General features: G+C 48.1%; 1 protein-coding gene across 2 annotated transcripts; it reads right to left on the bottom strand.

Annotated features, from left to right (window-relative positions):
* Nucleotides 1-17,751, bottom strand: farsa (phenylalanyl-tRNA synthetase subunit alpha). Of its 2 annotated transcripts, none has more exons than XM_084437680.1 (13): nt 17,597-17,751; nt 14,274-14,411; nt 14,035-14,133; nt 13,744-13,862; nt 13,160-13,252; nt 12,629-12,757; nt 12,408-12,523; nt 10,534-10,618; nt 10,352-10,451; nt 6,959-7,127; nt 6,761-6,838; nt 5,744-5,858; nt 1-629 (listed from the first exon to the last, which is right to left on the bottom strand). In XM_084437680.1, the coding sequence occupies exons 1-13, from the start codon at nt 17,741-17,743 to the stop codon at nt 524-526; spliced, it is 1,494 nt and encodes a 497-aa protein (XP_084293806.1). In that variant the 5' UTR covers nt 17,744-17,751; the 3' UTR covers nt 1-523. The 2 variants fall into 2 exon arrangements, with proteins under 2 accessions (XP_084293806.1, XP_084293807.1); XM_084437681.1 differs by having other exon boundaries at nt 6,959-7,124.
* Nucleotides 17,752-19,213: the final 1,462 nt, after the last annotated feature.

The following is a 19,213-nucleotide window of genomic DNA, read 5'->3' as shown; positions in this document are numbered from 1 at the left end:
TGAAAGGTGTTTATTTGACCATTTCATTATTACCTGGGCTGGAAGGACACAGCAGCCGGTGAGTTCTAACTGTACAGTACAAGCATCTCATGACATGGGGGGAAAGGGGACCTAAAAAATAGAATTAAAATAACAGACTCACTGGTTAAGTCTCTTTGCCACTGAGGTTGCAGCAGCAAAGTATCCAATTCTAACACCAGTGCACATGCACACAGGGGCTGCTGAGAAGGGCAGCTTGGATGTTTTATAACCATATGCCAGGGATGTCTTCTATAAATGTTCAATAAATTAAACACAAAGTGCAGTGTGACCTGTGTGTGTTTATCACGTGATCCAGCGCCAATCCCAGAGTCCTCCATGGCGTCCTCTCAGACAGACACATTTGTCTCGTTGAATTCTAGCTGAGCGGGGTTGTCTGTAGTATGGGGACAAGAGAGCCGAGGGGTCCTGTTAGGGGACAAGTCCTGGTGGTATAAGTGGCAATAGCTGAGAGGGCCTGTCCATCCAGATGCCTGCGGAGAATCTAGGAGTCCAGTCGACACACGGGGCTGTCGTAGACCATCTGGAGGTTGACCTTGTGACCCACCAGCTCGCGGATGTTGTTGATGCCGTACTTGATCATGGTTGGTCTGCAGGAGACAGAGAGGGTCAGAGGTCACATATCAGCACTGGCCCAGGACCAGAGTTGACCCTCTTAGCACCGCTGCCAGAATAACGCTGCAGCACACAATCAAATGGATCTCATGTAGTTCAATTTGAAATACTGTGTACAAACATGTAGTACAGTGGCAGCCGGTGACTCAAAAAACTGAGGAGGACAGGAGGAAGAGAGGTGAACCGCCCATGGGTGCCGGGGGGCACTTTCCCTCAGTCAGTTATTATTTGAAACAGCTTTAAAGTGGATTTAGTCAATTTTAGCATATGAAAAACTGAATAACACTTTATTTAACTACATGCAGCATTTATTTATCATATTCATGATAAAATATTACAAAACAACAATAAAACATTGTAAGCAATAGTTGTAATGGATTGTACTCTTCTCTAAAGAGAGAAAAAAATTGATATTGGTGAGGTGCTGGAGAGGTTAGGTGATATATGAAAAATGTTTTGATTAGGGGACACTGAGGTGTGCTGGCTCTCAAACAGTTTGTTGGCAAATAAATGACAACTGGACAATGGAATACGTTGCACAGCAAATGCAGTATCCAACAGTTCGCTCATGGATAGCTAGCAATGGTACAGCTATGGGATTAGCTCATTTGGGTTGCTGTCAAAGCCACTCTTATGTTGCTTATATAGCCTACAATTATCAGAACAATATGAACATTCAGTTGAAAGTTTTCCATCCACCCATCCATCACTGGATGAGGAATAAGCACCGTAAAGCGATACATTCTCACGCAAGCAGGAGCCAGGCTGTGGATTTCTCCGATCCGGTGTTGCGACACAGTCTCTAGAAATGTTTTGGACGAGTTGCCGACAGTTTGCGCCTCCAGCCAATCTGCGCGCCTGACTATGCCGTAGCCTGACGTGCACCTCGTAGCTAACGTTACCGGCTATAGCCAGCCAGTGGAACTGTCGTGTTCAGACGGCTCTAGCACAAAAAGTATTTATGTCATCTTGGATATTTAGATGGCTAGAATCAAGACAAATAGACGAACAGTTTCATGTATAATATGTCCCATAATACTTCCAGATGTATTATATTATGGAGCTACGAACACACAAAAAGTCTCCAATGGCACAGGGAAGAGAAACACAGACATCAACACCGACTCAATCGGCCTTCAACTGTGGTAAATCTGGAATGTGATTGGACTAATTTTGTCAATATCTGAATCCTGTTCAGACAGGGCCGGACTACTGTCCTCCTTTGCGGTAACTTTTCAGCGTTTTGGCCAATCACAAATTAGCAAGAAAAAAGGCATTACATTGATTTAAGAGAAAAGAACCCGCCATAAGGGAGGCTAGCCTCCCTTCCATAGATATCTATGGGTCCTCCAGCTGCATGTTGTATATGTCACTGTTGGAGCTTTAGAATTTCAATAATGGGTTTTTATCCATAGGGAAAACCTGCTTTATGAACAAAACTGAGAATATTAACTATGAATAAATAAATTCATATATTTATATTTTAATCCCTCTCTTCTCTCCAAAAACTGAGGAGGACTGTCCTCCCCTGCCTCAATGGACGAGCCTCCACTGATGTAGTAATACTGTGTACATACTGTACATGTAGTGATACTGTGTACATGTGTAGATCTGATAGGAGCAGAACAACTGAGGAGAGAGGGAGGTGTGTGTGTGTGTGTGTGTACAGAGGGAGAGGGATTACCACACTGGATTACAGGGCCTAGCCCACACAGTGGATTACAGGGCCTCCCCCAGCCGTCTGACTCAGTAGGAGTCATTAGTAGTGATAGTGATTCAAGTTCTCTGACTCATTACGAGTCATTAGTAGTGATAGTGACTCAGTAGGAGTCATTAGTAGTGATAGTGACTCAGTAGGAGTCATTAGTAATGATAGTGACTCAGTAGGAGTCATTAGTAGTGAGTGACTCAGTAGGAATCATTAATAGTGATAGTGACTCAGTAGGAGTCATTAATAGTGATAGTGACTCAGTAGGAGTCATTAATAGTGATAGTGACTCAGGAGTCATTAGTAGTGAGTGATTCTAGCTCTCCAACTGCTAAGACTCAAGCTCCATGACTCTCACCACAGTCAGTGAAACAGGCCCATCTAGGATACGACTCCATATTAGCATGGCTAAAAGAGATGGATGGGAGCAGGGGTAGGGTCTGGATGGGAGCAGGGGTAGGGTCTGGATGGGAGCAGGGGTAGGGTCTGGATGGGAGCAGGGGTAGGGTCTGGAAGGGAGCAGGGGTAGAGATGGATGGGAGCAGGTAGGGTCTGGATGGGAGCAGGGGTAGGGTCTGGATGGGAGCAGGGGTAGGGTCTGGATGGGAGCAGGGGTAGGGTCTGGATGGGAGCAGGGGTAGGGTCTGGATGGGAGCAGGTAAGGTCTGGATGGGAGCAGGTAAGGTCTGGATGGGAGCAGGTAAGGTCTGGATGGGAGCAGGGGTAGGGTCTGGATGGGAGCAGGTAGGGTCTGGATGGGAGCAGGGGTAGGGTCTGGATGGGAGCAGGTAGGGTCTGGATGGGAGCAGGTAGGGTCTGGATGGGAGCAGGTAGGGTCTGGATGGGAGCAGGGGTAGAGATGGATGGGAGCAGGTAGGGTCTGGATGGGAGCAGGGGTAGGGTCTGGATGGGAGCAGGGGTAGGGTCTGGATGGGAGCAGGGGTAGGGTCTGGATGGGAGCAGGGGTACAGATGGATGGGAGCAGGGGTAGGGTCTGGATGGGAGCAGGGGTAGAGATGGATGGGAGCAGGGGTAGAGATGGATGGGAGCAGGGGTAGAGATGGATGGGAGCAGGTAGGGTCTGGATGGGAGCAGGTAGGGTCTGGATGGGAGCAGGTAGGGTCTGGATGGGAGCAGGGGTAGGGTCTGGATGGGAGCAGGTAGGGTCTGGATGGGAGCAGGTAGGGTCTGGATGGGAGCAGGGGTAGAGATGGATGGGAGCAGGGGTAGAGATGGATGGGAGCAGGGGTAGGGTCTGGATGGGAGCAGGGGTAGGGTCTGGATAGGAGCAGGGGTAGAGATGGATGGGAGCAGGGGTAGAGATGGATGGGAGCAGGTAGGGTCTGGATGGGAGCAGGGGTAGGGTCTGGATGGGAGCAGGTAGGGTCTGGATGGGAGCAGGGGTAGGGTCTGGATGGGAGCAGGTAGGGTCTGGATGGGAGCAGGTAGGGTCTGGATGGGAGCAGGGGTAGGGTCTGGATGGGAGCAGGGGTAGAGATGGATAGGAGCAGGGGTAGAGATGGATGGGAGCAGGTAGGGTCTGGATGGGAGCAGGTAGGGTCTGGATGGGAGCAGGGGTAGGTGTAGCCCTGGTCAAGGCCGGTATACTATGCAGGGCTATACCCCGGTATACTGCCCTGTCAGGGACTAATCATTGCGCCCTAGACTTTTTTACTTTACCTTACACACTGAAGTGAAGACATTTTTCGAAAGATGAAACCCTTTTCTCCAAGGTGGCTACAGTTGTAGCCCCTCACCTTTTATATATATAAAAAGCAACTTTTTGCACTTAAAAACCACATATCCACAAATATCCACTCAGCTATTATGGTATCTACTAGCCTGGCTTCGTGACCCTAATCACGTGAACTCACAGGGTGTCTAAGTGGAGAGAGATCACGTGATTAGGGTTGCGAAGCCAGGCTAGTGGACATCGGTGGATATGTGCTTTTTAAGTGCAAAATGTTGCTATTTATATAAAAGGTGGCCAGCATTCCAGCTACTCGAGTTATTTAACCGTTGGTCAGTTTTGCCCAAAATTAGTGGGTTCTCTATTGTCCACCCTGTACAATAGAAGCTAGCTAGTTAGCCAAACCAAGCTATCATTCATTCACACTGGACTTGCCAAACAGAAAATGTTGTGATACTAATTTGCTGTTCTACTCCGTTCACCTATACTAAAGACTTAAGTGAACAGTTGTTCTTGCGTGAAATTGCTCATGTTCTGGTTGATCTAGCGGTCAATAAAATCGACCAGATGTCAAGAGGTGGACATAATTGGATTCCTCTCAGCCTACAGAATGTAGCAATGTGCTTCTGAGAAGTTTGGAGTCGATTAGTGTCGTTCTAAGCACAGAGAATAACCGCCCATTGAGCACCATTCAGTCGGGACTTCGTTGGGACTGAAAATACATTTCCCCATTCATTCTGTATGGCACCCAGTTCCCGGATGCGATAACCATATCTTGGGTTCTCGGGTTTGGTCTCCTACACTTGTAAGAGTGTAACGTAAATGTGTTTTGGGTGTGTGTATGTCAGTGTGTATAGATGGCATAGAGAAAGTCTAGAGTGTGTGTGCCAATGGAGGTCCTCTATGCCAGGCAGGAAGGAACTGCTGTCACTGACCTACCTCTCCAGAGAGAGACCCCAGACAGGGCACTGCTGTCACTGACCTACCTCTCCAGAGAGAGTCCCCAGACAGGGCACTGCTGTCAGTCCCCTACCTCTCCAGAGAGAGTCCCCAGACAGGGCACTGCTGTCAGTCCCCTACCTCTCCAGAGAGAGTCCCCAGACAGGACACTGCTGTCACAGACCTACCTCTCCAGAGAGAGTCCCCAGACAGGGCACTGCTGTCACAGACCTACCTCTCCAGAGAGAGTCCCCAGACAGGGCACTGCTGTCACTGACCTACCTCTCCAGAGAGAGACCCCAGACAGGGCACTGCTGTCACAGACCTACCTCTCCAGAGAGAGTCCCCAGACAGGACACTGCTGTCACAGACCTACCTCTCCAGAGAGAGACCCCAGACAGGGCACTGCTGTCACTGACATACCTCTCCAGAGAGAGACCCCAGACAGGGCACTGCTGTCACAGACCTACCTCTCCAGAGAGAGACCCCAGACAGGGCACTGCTGTCACTGACATACCTCTCCAGAGAGAGACCCCAGACAGGGCACTGCTGTCAGTCCCCTACCTCTCCAGAGAGAGTCCCCAGACAGGGCACTGCTGTCACAGACCTACGTCTCCAGAGAGAGTCCCCAGACAGGACACTGCTGTCACTGACCTACCTCTCCAGAGAGAGACCCCAGACAGGGCACTGCTGTCACAGACCTACCTCTCCAGAGAGAGACCCCAGACAGGGCACTGCTGTCACTGACATACCTCTCCAGAGAGAGTCCCCAGGCGATGACGGACACCCCCTCTGGCAGCCCCATAGGCAGCAGCATCTCTGGACGGAACACCCCCGAGTTCCCCACCTCCACCCACTTCTTCAGACCTGGACGCACGGACGGAGGGAGACCAGGAGACAGAGAGGAGTGTGTGAGAGGAAGAGAGAGAGAGATAGATATATAGAGAGAGGGAGAGCGAGGAAGAGAGGGAGGTAGAGAGACAGTTTTTCAGTTTTTAACACAGAAACAAACAAACAGAGTTTAATCGATCACAGCTAGTACCATACCTGGGCAGGTAATCTACAATGGGCTAATTAATTAATTAAGTAATTCACCTTGGTTAGGCTGCATTATCCACATTCACTAGCCTCCTGAGACCATCATCATCACGCCAGCTCACATTCTGTTTCTTTCCACATATCAATCTGGACAAGCTCCGATCAATCAGTTTGTACCAGATCAGAAAACAATCTAGCCAATCAGGGTTCTGTGAGGAAAATCTAGCAGGCGTGGTTGGGTGGGACGACAGCGAGAAATGACTGAAGTTTGTCTGTGATAGACGGTGATAGATACATGGTTCATACAATCACCTGCCTGGGGCCTCATTTATCATTGTGGATACACCCTTTTTCATTTACACCTGATTTACACCTGATTTTTGTACTTGCTTTTCACAAATAATGTGATGCATCATGACAAAACTCGATGGGAAATATTGTGAGATATATACACAATATTTCCCATTGAGTTTTGTCATGATACATCACATTATTTGCGGAGAAAAGCAAGTACAAAAATCAGGTGTAAATGAAAAAGGGTGTATCCACAATGATAAATGAGGCCCCTGGAATTTTTGAAAGTGCCTGCCCTTCTCCAAAGTTTTCAACAGAGCTTTCCCAGAAGGTTGTGTGAAACACACGCGCACACACACGGTTGTGTGAAACAAACCATCCGGCGTTACACATCCACAACATGCATTAGCAATCTGCAGCCAGGGGTGATGATGTACCTTCATGGTAGCTGAAGACCTCCATACTGGGCTCGGTATAGGGATTATACGCAGGCTTGAAGCGCAGCTTAGTGATTCCTGAGAGGTTGGAAAAGAGAAAGTACTAATCGGATCGGAGTCTGGATTAAGGCATGAGAAACAGTGTGTGTGTGTCCATTGCGGGAAAGCCGGTGAGGGATTGGCTGAGTTGTAACTCACCTAGTTTGGTGAAGAACTGATGCAGGATGCCCATGAGGTCCCCCAGCGTCAGGCCGTAGTCGGCCACCACCCCCTCGATCTGGTGGAACTCGGCCAGGTGGGTGGCGTCCAGCGTCTCGTTACGGAACACACGGTCGATGGAGAAGTATTTGACAGGGGTGAACTTCTGCTGGGGGGAAGGGGGGGTGGGGGTGGAGTAAGGGGAGAGGACACAGTTGGCTTCTATGGGGGGGGGGGGGGGGGTTGCTTTTGTTTCTGATTTTTAAATGGTGCAGCAGATTCTATATGTGACAGTGACGTGTGTCGGTGTGTGTGTGTGTGTGTGTGCCGCAGAATGAGATTCAGACCACTCAGGAGTTGCCAATACCGTTGCACACCGGCACTAGAGGGCAGGCATGAGGAAAGCTTGGCCGGCTTCAGACAGCTCTATCTCAAGAAGTATAAACTTCTTTATATAAAACATAGATATTTACACTATAGGAATCATGGGAACCAGATGAAAATTTATGAGATATAATATGTCTGTGCAGCTTAAAAACTGTAGTAGTGACAAGTTAGAAAATGGGTATGAATTAGAAATTACCAACTGCTCTAGAGTAGAGCTCTGAACACCATTCCACCATTTGTGTGAAAGAGGAGCATGATTTTCAAACAACACTGAATCTAACTACCGGTATAATAGCAGAAAGCATGTGTGTATCCGTGTCTGTAGGGTGGACCATGCACTTTCCCGCCAAGCCACCAGAGGGCGCTCCATGGGATTCAAAAACAGCCATACCTCCATGTGGGAAGGTCACAGAGACACACGGTTTGGACTGGCAGAAAGGTTTCGATGTAACCAACACAGAAATACCAAACCTGTCCCGCTCGCACGCACGCGCCTCAACACAGCCAAAACAAAACAGTGAAGCCAGCTCCCCCTGTGGAGGCGCTAGAGATTCTGGGGAACAGGAGTGTGCGGGGGAGAGCCCTGAGAGCACCAAATCGCCCCGTTTGCTCCGACCAGAGGGGGGCGCCACAGAGCCGCCTGAACACGGTCGATAGATCGATAGACCAGGATTGCCCCACAGGCACTGTGCACTAGTGTTTCAAAAACTATAATGGCATTGCTTAGGTAGTTGTTAGTGAAAGCAAGAACATCTGAACATTTTGGTGTATAACAAATCACCATTGCCACCACTCTAACTGAACATTCCATCATTCATTTCAATGGGATAAAAACCATGTCCATGTGTAGCATATGTAAGACCAGCCAGCGTGCAGCCAATACCGATGCACACCAACACTAGAGGGCAGTAGAGAGTGCTCATGAACCACCACCGCTTCAACTGGGTGTGATTTTTTTTGACAAAGGGGTGTTTTTTCATTGTATTCATTTCAATAGATTTCTCAAAGGGATGCTTTCAGAATAGAGTGTGAATATGCCAGTCAAGTTCTGTGGGATTGTTAGCGTGTTAATGTGAGTCTGTTGTAATGGAAATTCTTTGTTATTAGACAGTCTCTGTCGACTAAACAGGATTCCAGCTGGACTGGGGGGTGGGAGGCGAGGGCTACGAACCGGCCCAGCTACCAAGGTTGTTTTTGACTGTATAAATGTTGACTGTAACCGCAGATCAGGGCCGCCATTTCTCACACTGCAGACTGCTGTGTGCATGAAGCAACTGAGATGTGACGTTCCCCTTTTCCAGACGGGTTATTGGGGGTGTTTGTATTATATGTGGCTACTGTGCTGCTTGCATGTTATAAACTTTGTTCAACTTAGAACGTCGGCATTGAATCTCTCCTGAACAATTTCCACAACAGTGTTTATGTGAGAGTGTGTTCATGTGAGTGTGTGTTCATGTGAGAGTGTGTTCATGTGAGTGTGTTCATGTGAGAGTGTGTTCATGTGAGAGTGTGTTCATGGGAGTGTGTTCATGGGAGTGTGTTCATGTGAGTGTGTTCATGTGAGAGTGTTCATGTGAGAGTGTTCATGTGAGAGTGTGTGTTCATGTGAGTGTGTTCATGTGAGAGTGTGTTTATGTGAGAGTGTGTTTATGTGAGTGTGTTCATGGGAGAGTGTGTTCATGGGAGAGTGTGTTCATGGGAGAGTGTGTTCATGGGAGAGTGTGTTCATGGGAGAGTGTGTGTTCATGGGAGAGTGTGTGTTCATGGGAGAGTGTGTGTTCATGGGAGAGAGTGTGTTCATGTGAGAGTGTGTTCATGTGAGAGTGTGTTCATGTGAGAGTGTGTTCATGTGAGAGTGTGTTCATGTGAGAGTGTGTGTTCATGTGAGTGTGTTCATGTGAGAGTGTGTTTATGTGAGAGTGTGTTTATGTGAGTGTGTTCATGGGAGAGTGTGTTCATGGGAGAGTGTGTTCATGGGAGTGTGTTCATGTGAGTGTGTTCATGTGAGAGTGTTCATGTGAGAGTGTTCATGTGAGAGTGTGTGTTCATGTGAGTGTGTTCATGTGAGAGTGTGTTTATGTGAGAGTGTGTTTATGTGAGTGTGTTCATGGGAGAGTGTGTTCATGGGAGAGTGTGTTCATGGGAGAGTGTGTTCATGGGAGAGTGTGTTCATGGGAGAGTGTGTGTTCATGGGAGAGTGTGTGTTCATGGGAGAGAGTGTGTTCATGTGAGAGTGTGTTCATGTGAGAGTGTGTTCATGTGAGAGTGTGTTCATGTGAGTGTGTTCATGTGAGAGTGTGTTTATGTGAGAGTGTGTTTATGTGAGTGTGTTCATGGGAGAGTGTGTTCATGGGAGTGTGTTCATGGGAGTGTGTTCATGTGAGTGTGTTCATGTGAGAGTGTTCATGTGAGAGTGTTCATGTGAGAGTGTGTGTTCATGTGAGTGTGTTCATGTGAGAGTGTGTTTATGTGAGAGTGTGTTTATGTGAGTGTGTTCATGGGAGAGTGTGTTCATGGGAGAGTGTGTTCATGGGAGAGTGTGTTCATGGGAGAGTGTGTGTTCATGGGAGAGTGTGTGTTCATGTGAGAGTGTGTTCATGTGAGAGTGTGTTCATGTGAGAGTGTGTTCATGTGAGTGTGTTCATGTGAGTGTGTTCATGGGAGAGTGTGTTCATGGGAGAGTGTGTTCATGGGAGAGTGTGTTCATGGGAGAGTGTGTTCATGGGAGAGTGTGTTCATGGGAGAGTGTGTTCATGGGAGTGTGTGTTCATGTGAGAGTGTTCATGTGAGAGTGTTCATGTGAGAGTGTGTTCATGTGAGAGTGTGTTCATGTGAGAGTGTGTTCATGTGAGAGTGTGTTCATGTGAGAGTGTGTTCATGTGAGAGTGTGTTCATGTGAGAGTGTGTTCATGTGAGAGTGTGTTCATGTGAGTGTGTGTTCATGTGAGTGTGTGTTCATGTGAGAGTGCGTTCATGTGAGAGTGTGTTCATGTGAGTGTGTGTTACCTCCTGTGCGAGTTTGAACAGCATGCGCGCGCTGACTGCCGTCGTGTGTGTGCGAAGGATGTTCTTCTGAGCCTCCTCCAGCTTCCAGTCATACTTGTACCTCCACATCAAACAGACAGCTCATTTAGGTCATGCTGTGTGTGTGTACACAGGATGTGTGTGTGTGTGTGTGTGTGGCTCACCCCTGTGATCCGTAGCCTCCCTCAGAGTGGACCTTCCTCACTCTCTCCAGGTAGTCCTGGGGGAACTGGTGAGCCAGAGCTGGGTCTGAAGAACAGGGTGGGGGGGGTTAACCCTGGGAACGCTCTCACACTGGGGGGGTTAACCCTGGGAACGCTCTCATACTGGGGGGGTTAACCCTGGGAACGCTCTCACACTGGGGGGGTTAACCCTGGGAACGCTCTCACACTGGGGGGGTTAACCCTGGGAACGCTCTCACACTGGGGGGGTTAACCCTGGGAACGCTCTCATACTGGGGGGGTTAACCCTGGGAACACTGAGGGGGTTAACCCTGGGAACACTTTCATACTGGGGGGGTTAACCCTGGGAACGCTCTCATACTGGGGGGGTTAACCCTGGGAACGCTCTCACACTGGGGGGGTTAACCCTGGGAACGCTCTCACACTGGGGGGGTTAACCCTGGGAACGCTCTCACACTGGGGGGGTTAACCCTGGGAACGCTCTCATACTGGGGGGGTTAACCCTGGGAACACTGAGGGGGTTAACCCTGGGAACACTTTCATACTGGGGGGGTTAACCCTGGGAACGCTCTCATACTGGGGGGGTTAACCCTGGGAACGATCTCACACTGGGGGGGTTAACCCTGGGAACGCTCTCATACTGGGGGGGGTTAACCCTGGGAACACTCACACTGGGGGGGTTAACCCTGGGAACACTCATACTGGGGGGGTTAACCCTGGGAACGCTCTCATACTGGGGGGGTTAACCCTGGGAACGCTCTCACACTGGGGGGGTTAACCCTGGGAACACTCATACTGGGGGGGTTAACCCTGGGAACACTGAGGGGGTTAACCCTGGGAACACTCTCATACTGGGGGGGTTAACCCTGGGAACGCTCTCATACTGGGGGGGTTAACCCTATGAACGATCTCATACTGGGGGGGTTAACCCTGGGAACGCTCTCACACTGGGGGGGTTAACCCTGGGAACGCTCTCATACTGGGGGGGTTAACCCTGGGAACACTCTCACACTGGGGGGTTAACCCTGGAAACGCTCTCATACTGGGGGGGTTAACCCTGGGAACGCTCTCATACTGGGGGGGTTAACCCTGGGAACGCTCTCACACTGGGGGGGTTAACCCTGGGAACGCTCTCATACTGGGGGGGTTAACCCTGGGAACGCTCTCATACTGGGGGGGTTAACCCTGGGAATGCTCTCATACTGGGGGGGTTAACCCTGGGAACGCTCTCATACTGGGGGGGTTAACCCTGGGAACACTGAGGGGGTTAACCCTGGGAACGCTCTCATACTGGGGGGGTTAACCCTGGGAACGCTCTCATACTGGGGGGGTTAACCCTGGGAATGCTCTCATATTATACTATATCATGCTACCCCTGGGAATGCTATCATACTATACTATATCATACCAACCCTGTGAACACCACTAGGGATGAGACGGTATACCGTAAAACCGTGAACCGGGGTATAAAATGTCCACGGTATTAGAACCGTGACATTCCCTGTGTTTACGGTATTACGTTTACGGTATTACACAATAAAGCGCTGCTGAAACTTCACATTTCAAGTTGCTTGAAACAGTTAATTTTGTAATTTAATATAAGCTTGCTATTAATAAACTGACACACCAATGTTCAATAAAGCTGTTTTCCTTCAAAGTAAAATACTTGTTTTTTTGTGTGTTGGGGAGGTGAAATGCCGTAAACCATGAAATACCGTAAACCGTACCATGTAACTAGATACCGTACCATACCGTAATGCAAAAATCCATACCGTCTCATCCCTAACACACACACAACAAGCCACACACGCACACGCAGGCATCCCTCACATGCAAGCACGCACGCACACACACACCGGACAGGAAGAAGGTGTCATGCTGGTCCCTGGCTGGGTGCTGCTGGGGCTGGAACAGCGAGTCAAAGTTCCAGAAGGAGCTCTCGATGAAGTTGTTGGTGGGCATCTCTGTGAACCTGCAGGAGACACACTTTAACCAAGGTGTAGAGGAGGACAATATTACACACACACACACTTCATAACTCCTGATTTTCAGTGTTGCGTGTGTGTGTGTATCTTACCCCATCTCCAGGAAGATCTGTCTGAACTGTGTCCGGACCTTCATTAGGGGGTGGAGGTGACCACAGTCTGGGGCCACACCCAAGGCCTCAAAGTTATAGGGCTTGAACTTCTTCTCCCTCCAGCTCCCACTGGGGACCAACAAAGGAGGGGGAGAGGGAGAGGGAGAGAGAGAGAGAGAGAGAGAGAGAGAGAGAGATTAGAGGGTGCAGGAAATTAGAGGTGAGGTTAGGGTGAGGAGAACTGAGGGATGGGGATAAGGATGAGGAGTGAGATAAGGATAGAGGGATGGAGTCAGGGTGAAAGAGAGATGAAGGGATAGAGTGCTTGTGTGCAATAGTGCAACATTTTGAAGAAGGGGGATCTATCTATCTGGTAGGATATGATGTCAGCCCCAGATTCGTCCAGAGGGTCGAGTCTGGTCCCAATCAGAACCAAGGATGGTTGGTTAGAGGGTTGAGTCTGGTCCCCATCCGACCAGAGAGGGGCAGAGGGGCAGGCAGAGAGGAGTCGGGCAGTAGGGAGATCCTCACCTGGAGATCATCTCAGGTGTGAGCTCCGTCTCCTGCTTGGTGATGGTGGTACTGAAGGAGCTCCCCTTGCTGATCCAGTAAGACTTCACCGTCCTGAGAAACACAGGAGACAGCAGTCAACACACACACACACACACACACACACACACACACACACACACACACACACACACACACACACACACACACACACACACACACACACACACACACACACACACACACACACGGAAGGGGTGTGAGAGTAGATAGGCAATATGGTGGAACAGTCCCACAGTGCTAGGGTGAGTGTAGCTATATTCCAAACATTTTGTTTGTTAACGATAAACCTGAATCAGTCAATTTATGATTCACTTGTAACAGCTGTGATTGATAATTTCTTTATACTGTATGAATTCAGAGTAAATGTTTCATGTACTTTTTCTCCACACTAAATGAAGTGAAAAACTATGGTATAACAACTATAACCATGATCATAACTTTGGCTGTGTAATGTTATTTGCGTGTTTATGTTATGCAGTAAGCTCCCCTATTCTACAGTTATGAGCTGTTATGAAGAGTTTATAAACAGGAGTGCTTGTTACACTTCAGAGAGCAGCTTGCGTTTCTTCAGCTCATTCTTGTCCTTCTCCTCCAGCTGGGACGCCTGGCCACTTTGGACCAGCAGCAGCTTGTCCCTCACAGAGTCCTCCATGCTCTCCACCTGGACACACACACACGCACGCGCGCACACACACGCACGCGCACGCACGCGCACACGCGCGCGCACACACACACACACACACACACCTCTACTAAATCACATGTAATTGACAATGGCATCACAGGTTACAGGTAAAATCCTGAGGAGAGGTTAAAGGTGAGGAGCGTCGTACGGTCCTGAAGATTCGGGGGCCGCCCTCGTGTCCTTTGTCCAGACGGATCCACTTGTTGGACATGGCCTTGCTGAAGCCCACCTTCCCAAACGGCAGTTTCTGGAGACACAAAAATATAAACAAAGTGCAAACATCATCCATCCGATCTGAACACACACGCATGCGCACACACATGCACACACACACACATACACACACACACACACAAACATACACACAAACACGCCCTGTCCTCTCACCATGAGCTGGCTCTGGGGCAGGCCGTCGTCGGGGATGGAGCTGAAGACCCGGGCCTCATGGCTGCCCTGCTCGGCGATCTCACAGCCCTCCCCCGTCAGCTCCCAGCGCCTGGACGACCGCTGCTCCGCTGAGATCACCTAACACAGGAAGACACCACGCACTGGTGAGCATGTGATGGGCTGGGTGAGCATGTGATGGGCTGGGTGAGCATGTTATAGGCTGGGTGACCATGTGATGGGGACAAAGTACCACAGAGGGACAGACAGGAGGCGCTGGGTGTGCATATGTGATGGGGACTAAATAATAGGTTGTAGGGGTGGTGTCAATTCATGTAGAAAAAATAGACAATTTATTATCTATTTTATATATACACATCTTGAGATTTTATCTTGTTTTTACAATAATGTTGTGCTTGGGATGTATTTTACCCTTCTTCCCCTACAATTACGGGACCCCCTGTATTTAATGGGTTACTGCTGTCAAATGGTGCAAATGTCATTGAAAATTATATCATAATCAAATGTAATTGACGATAATCGATTTAAAATCAAATCGTGTGATCAGTACCGATTCCCACCCCCGATAACGTTAGGTTGTAGCCTTCGCTATAGGGTCCATACAACTGGTATATAAAAGTTCCAGTGGCATTCATTCATACCTCATATCAGATACTGTATGATCGCTCTCTGAGCCAAGTGAACTCTCTACCTAACCCGTGCAGCTTGGTGTGGCCTGCTGTGATGTTTAGGAGTGTTTACTGTCACACTTATATACCGTAAATCCTCTAATAGTGTCCGCGGCCTTTATTTACTGAGCTGCAGAGAGCCCCAGGCCTTTATTGGAGGCAGGCCTATATTAGAGGGAGGCCTTTATTTCTTAAAATTAAACTCTCATGGACATAATCCCATAATTTCAGGACTTTTATTGCAAAAACATTGCACAAACCAGAAAATATGCTGTGTCATCCAACAAAACAAATCAAAGAGGCCTACCGGTATGTAAACAGCCAGTTTACCTATTAACAATATAATGTTTAGCTTCTAGCTCCAAGCTAACGTTCTTCCGCCCACCACTATTTGTCCACGTTGACCATATTTGTCCACGTTGACCGTGCCCCCGGCCATTATAAGAGACCTGGCCTATAATTGAATACAGGCCACTATTACGGTATTTTAGATTCTTGTACATTTGGGGATGTATTGTAATCTGTTCTAGATTGTATTTTTCATATATATCTTATTCTTGATTGTGTGTAGGTATGGGTATCGTTAGGATTTTATTGATACCGGTATCAATTCAATACCGATACGGCTTATCGATACCGATACTTAAGGATACCCTTAAAAAATACTACACTTGCACTTTGGGACTCACACTGCCTGGGTCGATGTTTCTGTCGCAGTTGGCCTTCGTTTACATAGTGGACTGTCACTGTTATATAGTGATCCTGTCCTGTGTGATACTTGTCCAGCCATTGCTGGTTATGGCTACTTTTGACACACTGGCAAGCTCACCTATCATGCAGCATTGCTATCAGAGCTACGAGCGTTAGCATTAGCCGCTTCGCTAAAGCACTCAAACACGCTGCACTGCTTCACATTTACTGTGTGAAACTTGTAAGTGTTTCATGAGGTTGCTGATGTTTCCCCCTTTAGACACAATTAACTTTTTAAATAAACTGCATTTAGCACCGTCGGTAGATTTGGTGAAGTACTGTTTTGCCCTGTCCCTCACTATGCTTAATTCCTCAAGAGGCCTACCAGAGAGAGGCAAACAATACCAATGCGACGTCATCGCCTGTCACCAGAAGCTTTGTCATGGTTAGGGGACGGATGCCAGCTGCGTTGGCTGATATGAAATGAACACGGCTCCCTGGATTCATGAAACAAACTTGTTAAATACAGATAGCAGCACCGTTTGTCCATGAGCTTACTGATATTTCGGTACTGACCCAATGACGTACCGGTGCCAAAAAATACCGGTTCCCGATACCCTTCCCTAATTGTGTGCTAGTGAACTCTCTCCTCAATATAAATACCAATGCCCACCGGTGGCCCTGAATGAGAGCACCGCACTTACATATCACACATACATAAACATCACACACACATTACACTTTGCACAATCACTGACTTCACTCAATTTAGTATATATATATTTTTTTTTTTGCATTCGCATTTTGTACTGCTCTTTGCACTGTCCTGTCTCGTCCCTGCGCCCTATCCAATGTTGTCTCCATGTTATGCACCATGACCGAAACCAATTCCTAGCATGTTGTAAAAGCTACAATGGCAATACGTGTTTCTGATTCTGAATCACTAGCTTTTCGGTGGCGTAGTTGGCTAAAGCAGTGTTTATGAGAGGTTGACATGTGCTGGCAAGTCATAGGACCTGAGATGGAACCCAGCTTCAGTGAGGGTGGAAGAGATGCTGACAAGCGAGGCAGTGAAACCTGTGACAGTGGTGCCATGACCAGAATACAGTTGGGCTAGCGTTAAGGCTGTCTTTCGGGCTAGGGTTAAGGCTGTCTTGTGGGCTAGGGCTAGTGTTAAGGCCGGCTTGCGGGTTAGGGTTAAGGCTGTCTTCCGGGCTAGGGTTAGGGTTAAGGCTGTCTTGGAGTGTGTCTAGCATTGGCCAGAGTGTAGCAGGATTGGCAGCTACGTTGGAGAGTGCTTTTGGGACCAGCATATCAGGGAGCCTTGCAGATTTTCTCTGTTGCTCTTGCTGTTGTGTCCCTTTAGCACTGTGATTAAATGTTAGTTGTTATTGTGTTAGTTTGTCTGACACTAGTGCTAGTATCGGAGCAAAAGATCAGAGGTTGCCTCGGTGGGCAGACTAGTTTATTTTTATGGACAGAAAATCTTAGATGAACACGTGTGTGTATGTGTGTGTGTACACTAGCCTACTTGTTACCTAATCACCAGCGTGTTGTTTTCCAGTGTGGACAACTCACTTAACAAAATGTGAAACTGTTAGGATTTAGTCAACATAATTTCTGTGGTCAATATACTGGGCGTATATGAACACTAGTGTAGACACGACATCCACAGCCCTGATATATATCTAACACTAAGATGTTAGCTATAGCTAACATAATCTAGCTAGGGAGCCAGCGTTTCAAGTTTCAGAGAATCAATTAGCCTCATCAGCATCCTGTGAATAGACCACCACTACAAACCTTAGTTTAAGTCTTATTATGACCTACCAACTGGTTCAGAGTTTAGTTGCTAAATGCATCCATGTATTGCATCAGTTTCCTACAGCATCGTTGAATGAACTCTGGGTTGTTGCTGGTGCGTGAATGCCGGGCAGGGAAACTCACATCGCCGAGGGCTTGTAGGCTCTTCACCGCTCCAACAATCACCTGGTGGTCCACGCCAAGACAAGTTGCAACATCCTGACTGTCGACCCCTCCGTCCACCTTGTCCACCCTCAGGAGTAGCGTCTCTACTATCCCGGTGTCCGCCATGCTTTTCTGCGTCCTAAAAGAGGGCGGATGTGACGTCTGCTCAGGAGTTGTGTACCGCCGTTCCGCGCCCGTTTCTATGCTTCCTACCACAGATGGTTCCTACCGCATGCTGCTAACCTTTACAGTGCTGTCATTCTCCGTCACATTACCTACTTATGATCAGATAACCTTAGATATGTGCTGTGCTACCATGGATGTATTAATAGAACTGGATACAGCCACTCCATTCACTGACTGCTATCAACAATGAAGCCCTATTGAACCACGCCATCTTGGCAAATTTGTAGTCATTTGACCATTTCCGGTGACTTTTGTACTTGCGCAGTTGTGCTTTTCTGGCCTTCCGGTGACTTTTGTGCTTGCGCAGTTGTGCTTTTCTATCCTACGCGCGTCCACGTCCACGGTCAACGTTGGCGTTGACTGCTTCTAGCTATGGAATGGCCGACTGGTGTAAGATGGATAGCCTAACGTTTGAGAGATAAATGTAGGTTGTTAATAAAGCTAACAATGATGTAACATGCATGCAGCACTGCCGATCTGAACGATTGATTCATTACTACCATGGATCGGTATTGGGATTGATCAAGGGCGAATGTGAAATAGCAGCCACGAACTCAGCGGGTTATCCGGTAGCAGCGGCCAAAGCTCCTGCTGGCGGGGAGTGAAGCTTTTCAACTCGCTTGTCACTGGCTCCCTGGAGGAATTTAGCCTGGCTGCAATAACGTTATCGCGAACGGAATGAATACCATCTACTAGCAAACAAAACATCTTCAGTTATAATTAACCTGTTAAAACTAAGATGCCTGGATGAAAAAATAATTTCTCCAATGGATATATTTTACAAAAACAGGTTAATATGCAAGCCGGTTTTCATTGCTAAATCAAAGCGGGGAGAGCCGGGTACGTGCGTGGACGCGTGTAGGACAGAAAAGCACAACTGTGCAAGTACAAAAGTCACCGAAAATAGCAAAATGACTACAAATCTAGCCAAGATGGCGCGGTTCAATAGGCCTTCACTTTAGATTTCGAATCCTGGGGGCTTGTGTGCTACCCATCATTATATCACTCCTCCCACACCTGAGCGCACACAGGACGGAATTAACCTCGGGAGGTAGAGCGGCCGGCTGTGGATCGTAATGTCCCCGGGTCGATCCCAGCTCCCGGCATGTGCCGAAGTGTCCTTGTGCAAGACACTGTAGCCTTCTGTCGCCACACAGCAAGGTCTCCGGGGCCTTTCTGTGTATATATAATATAACCACTTTTAAAGCTTTTGTTATGAATTTATCATTTAACAGGTCCAAAAATAAAATTGTGTTTACCTCTGTCTGAGGTTTGTGGTCTTGACTATTGCACCCCTAACTCAAAAAGGGAATTCGATTTGCATTGTGGCCTGTTGCATATAACTGAATTTATTCCCCATTTTCAACTATAGCCTAGTCCTACACTAAATCCCTAAATATTGCTAGTGGA

Source organism: Borostomias antarcticus (assembly GCF_949987555.1).
Source record: "Borostomias antarcticus genome assembly, chromosome: 5".
NCBI classification, from domain to species: domain Eukaryota; kingdom Metazoa; phylum Chordata; class Actinopteri; order Stomiiformes; family Stomiidae; genus Borostomias; species Borostomias antarcticus.
The sequence above is the reverse complement of the archived record's forward strand: the minus strand, read 5'-3'. Positions and strand labels throughout refer to the sequence as shown.

Coding starts and splice junctions, on each gene's coding strand:
- farsa (XM_084437680.1), bottom strand. CDS start 17,743: ATGGCGGACACCGGGATAGTAGAGACGCTACTCCTGAGGGTGGACAAG. Junction 13,253..13,743: donor CGCAAGCTGCTCTCTGAAGT/GTAACAAGCACT, acceptor TGTGTTTCTCAG/GACGGTGAAGTCTTACTGGA. Junction 10,452..10,533: donor GGAGGCTACGGATCACAGGG/GTGAGCCACACA, acceptor TTTGATGTGGAG/GTACAAGTATGACTGGAAGC.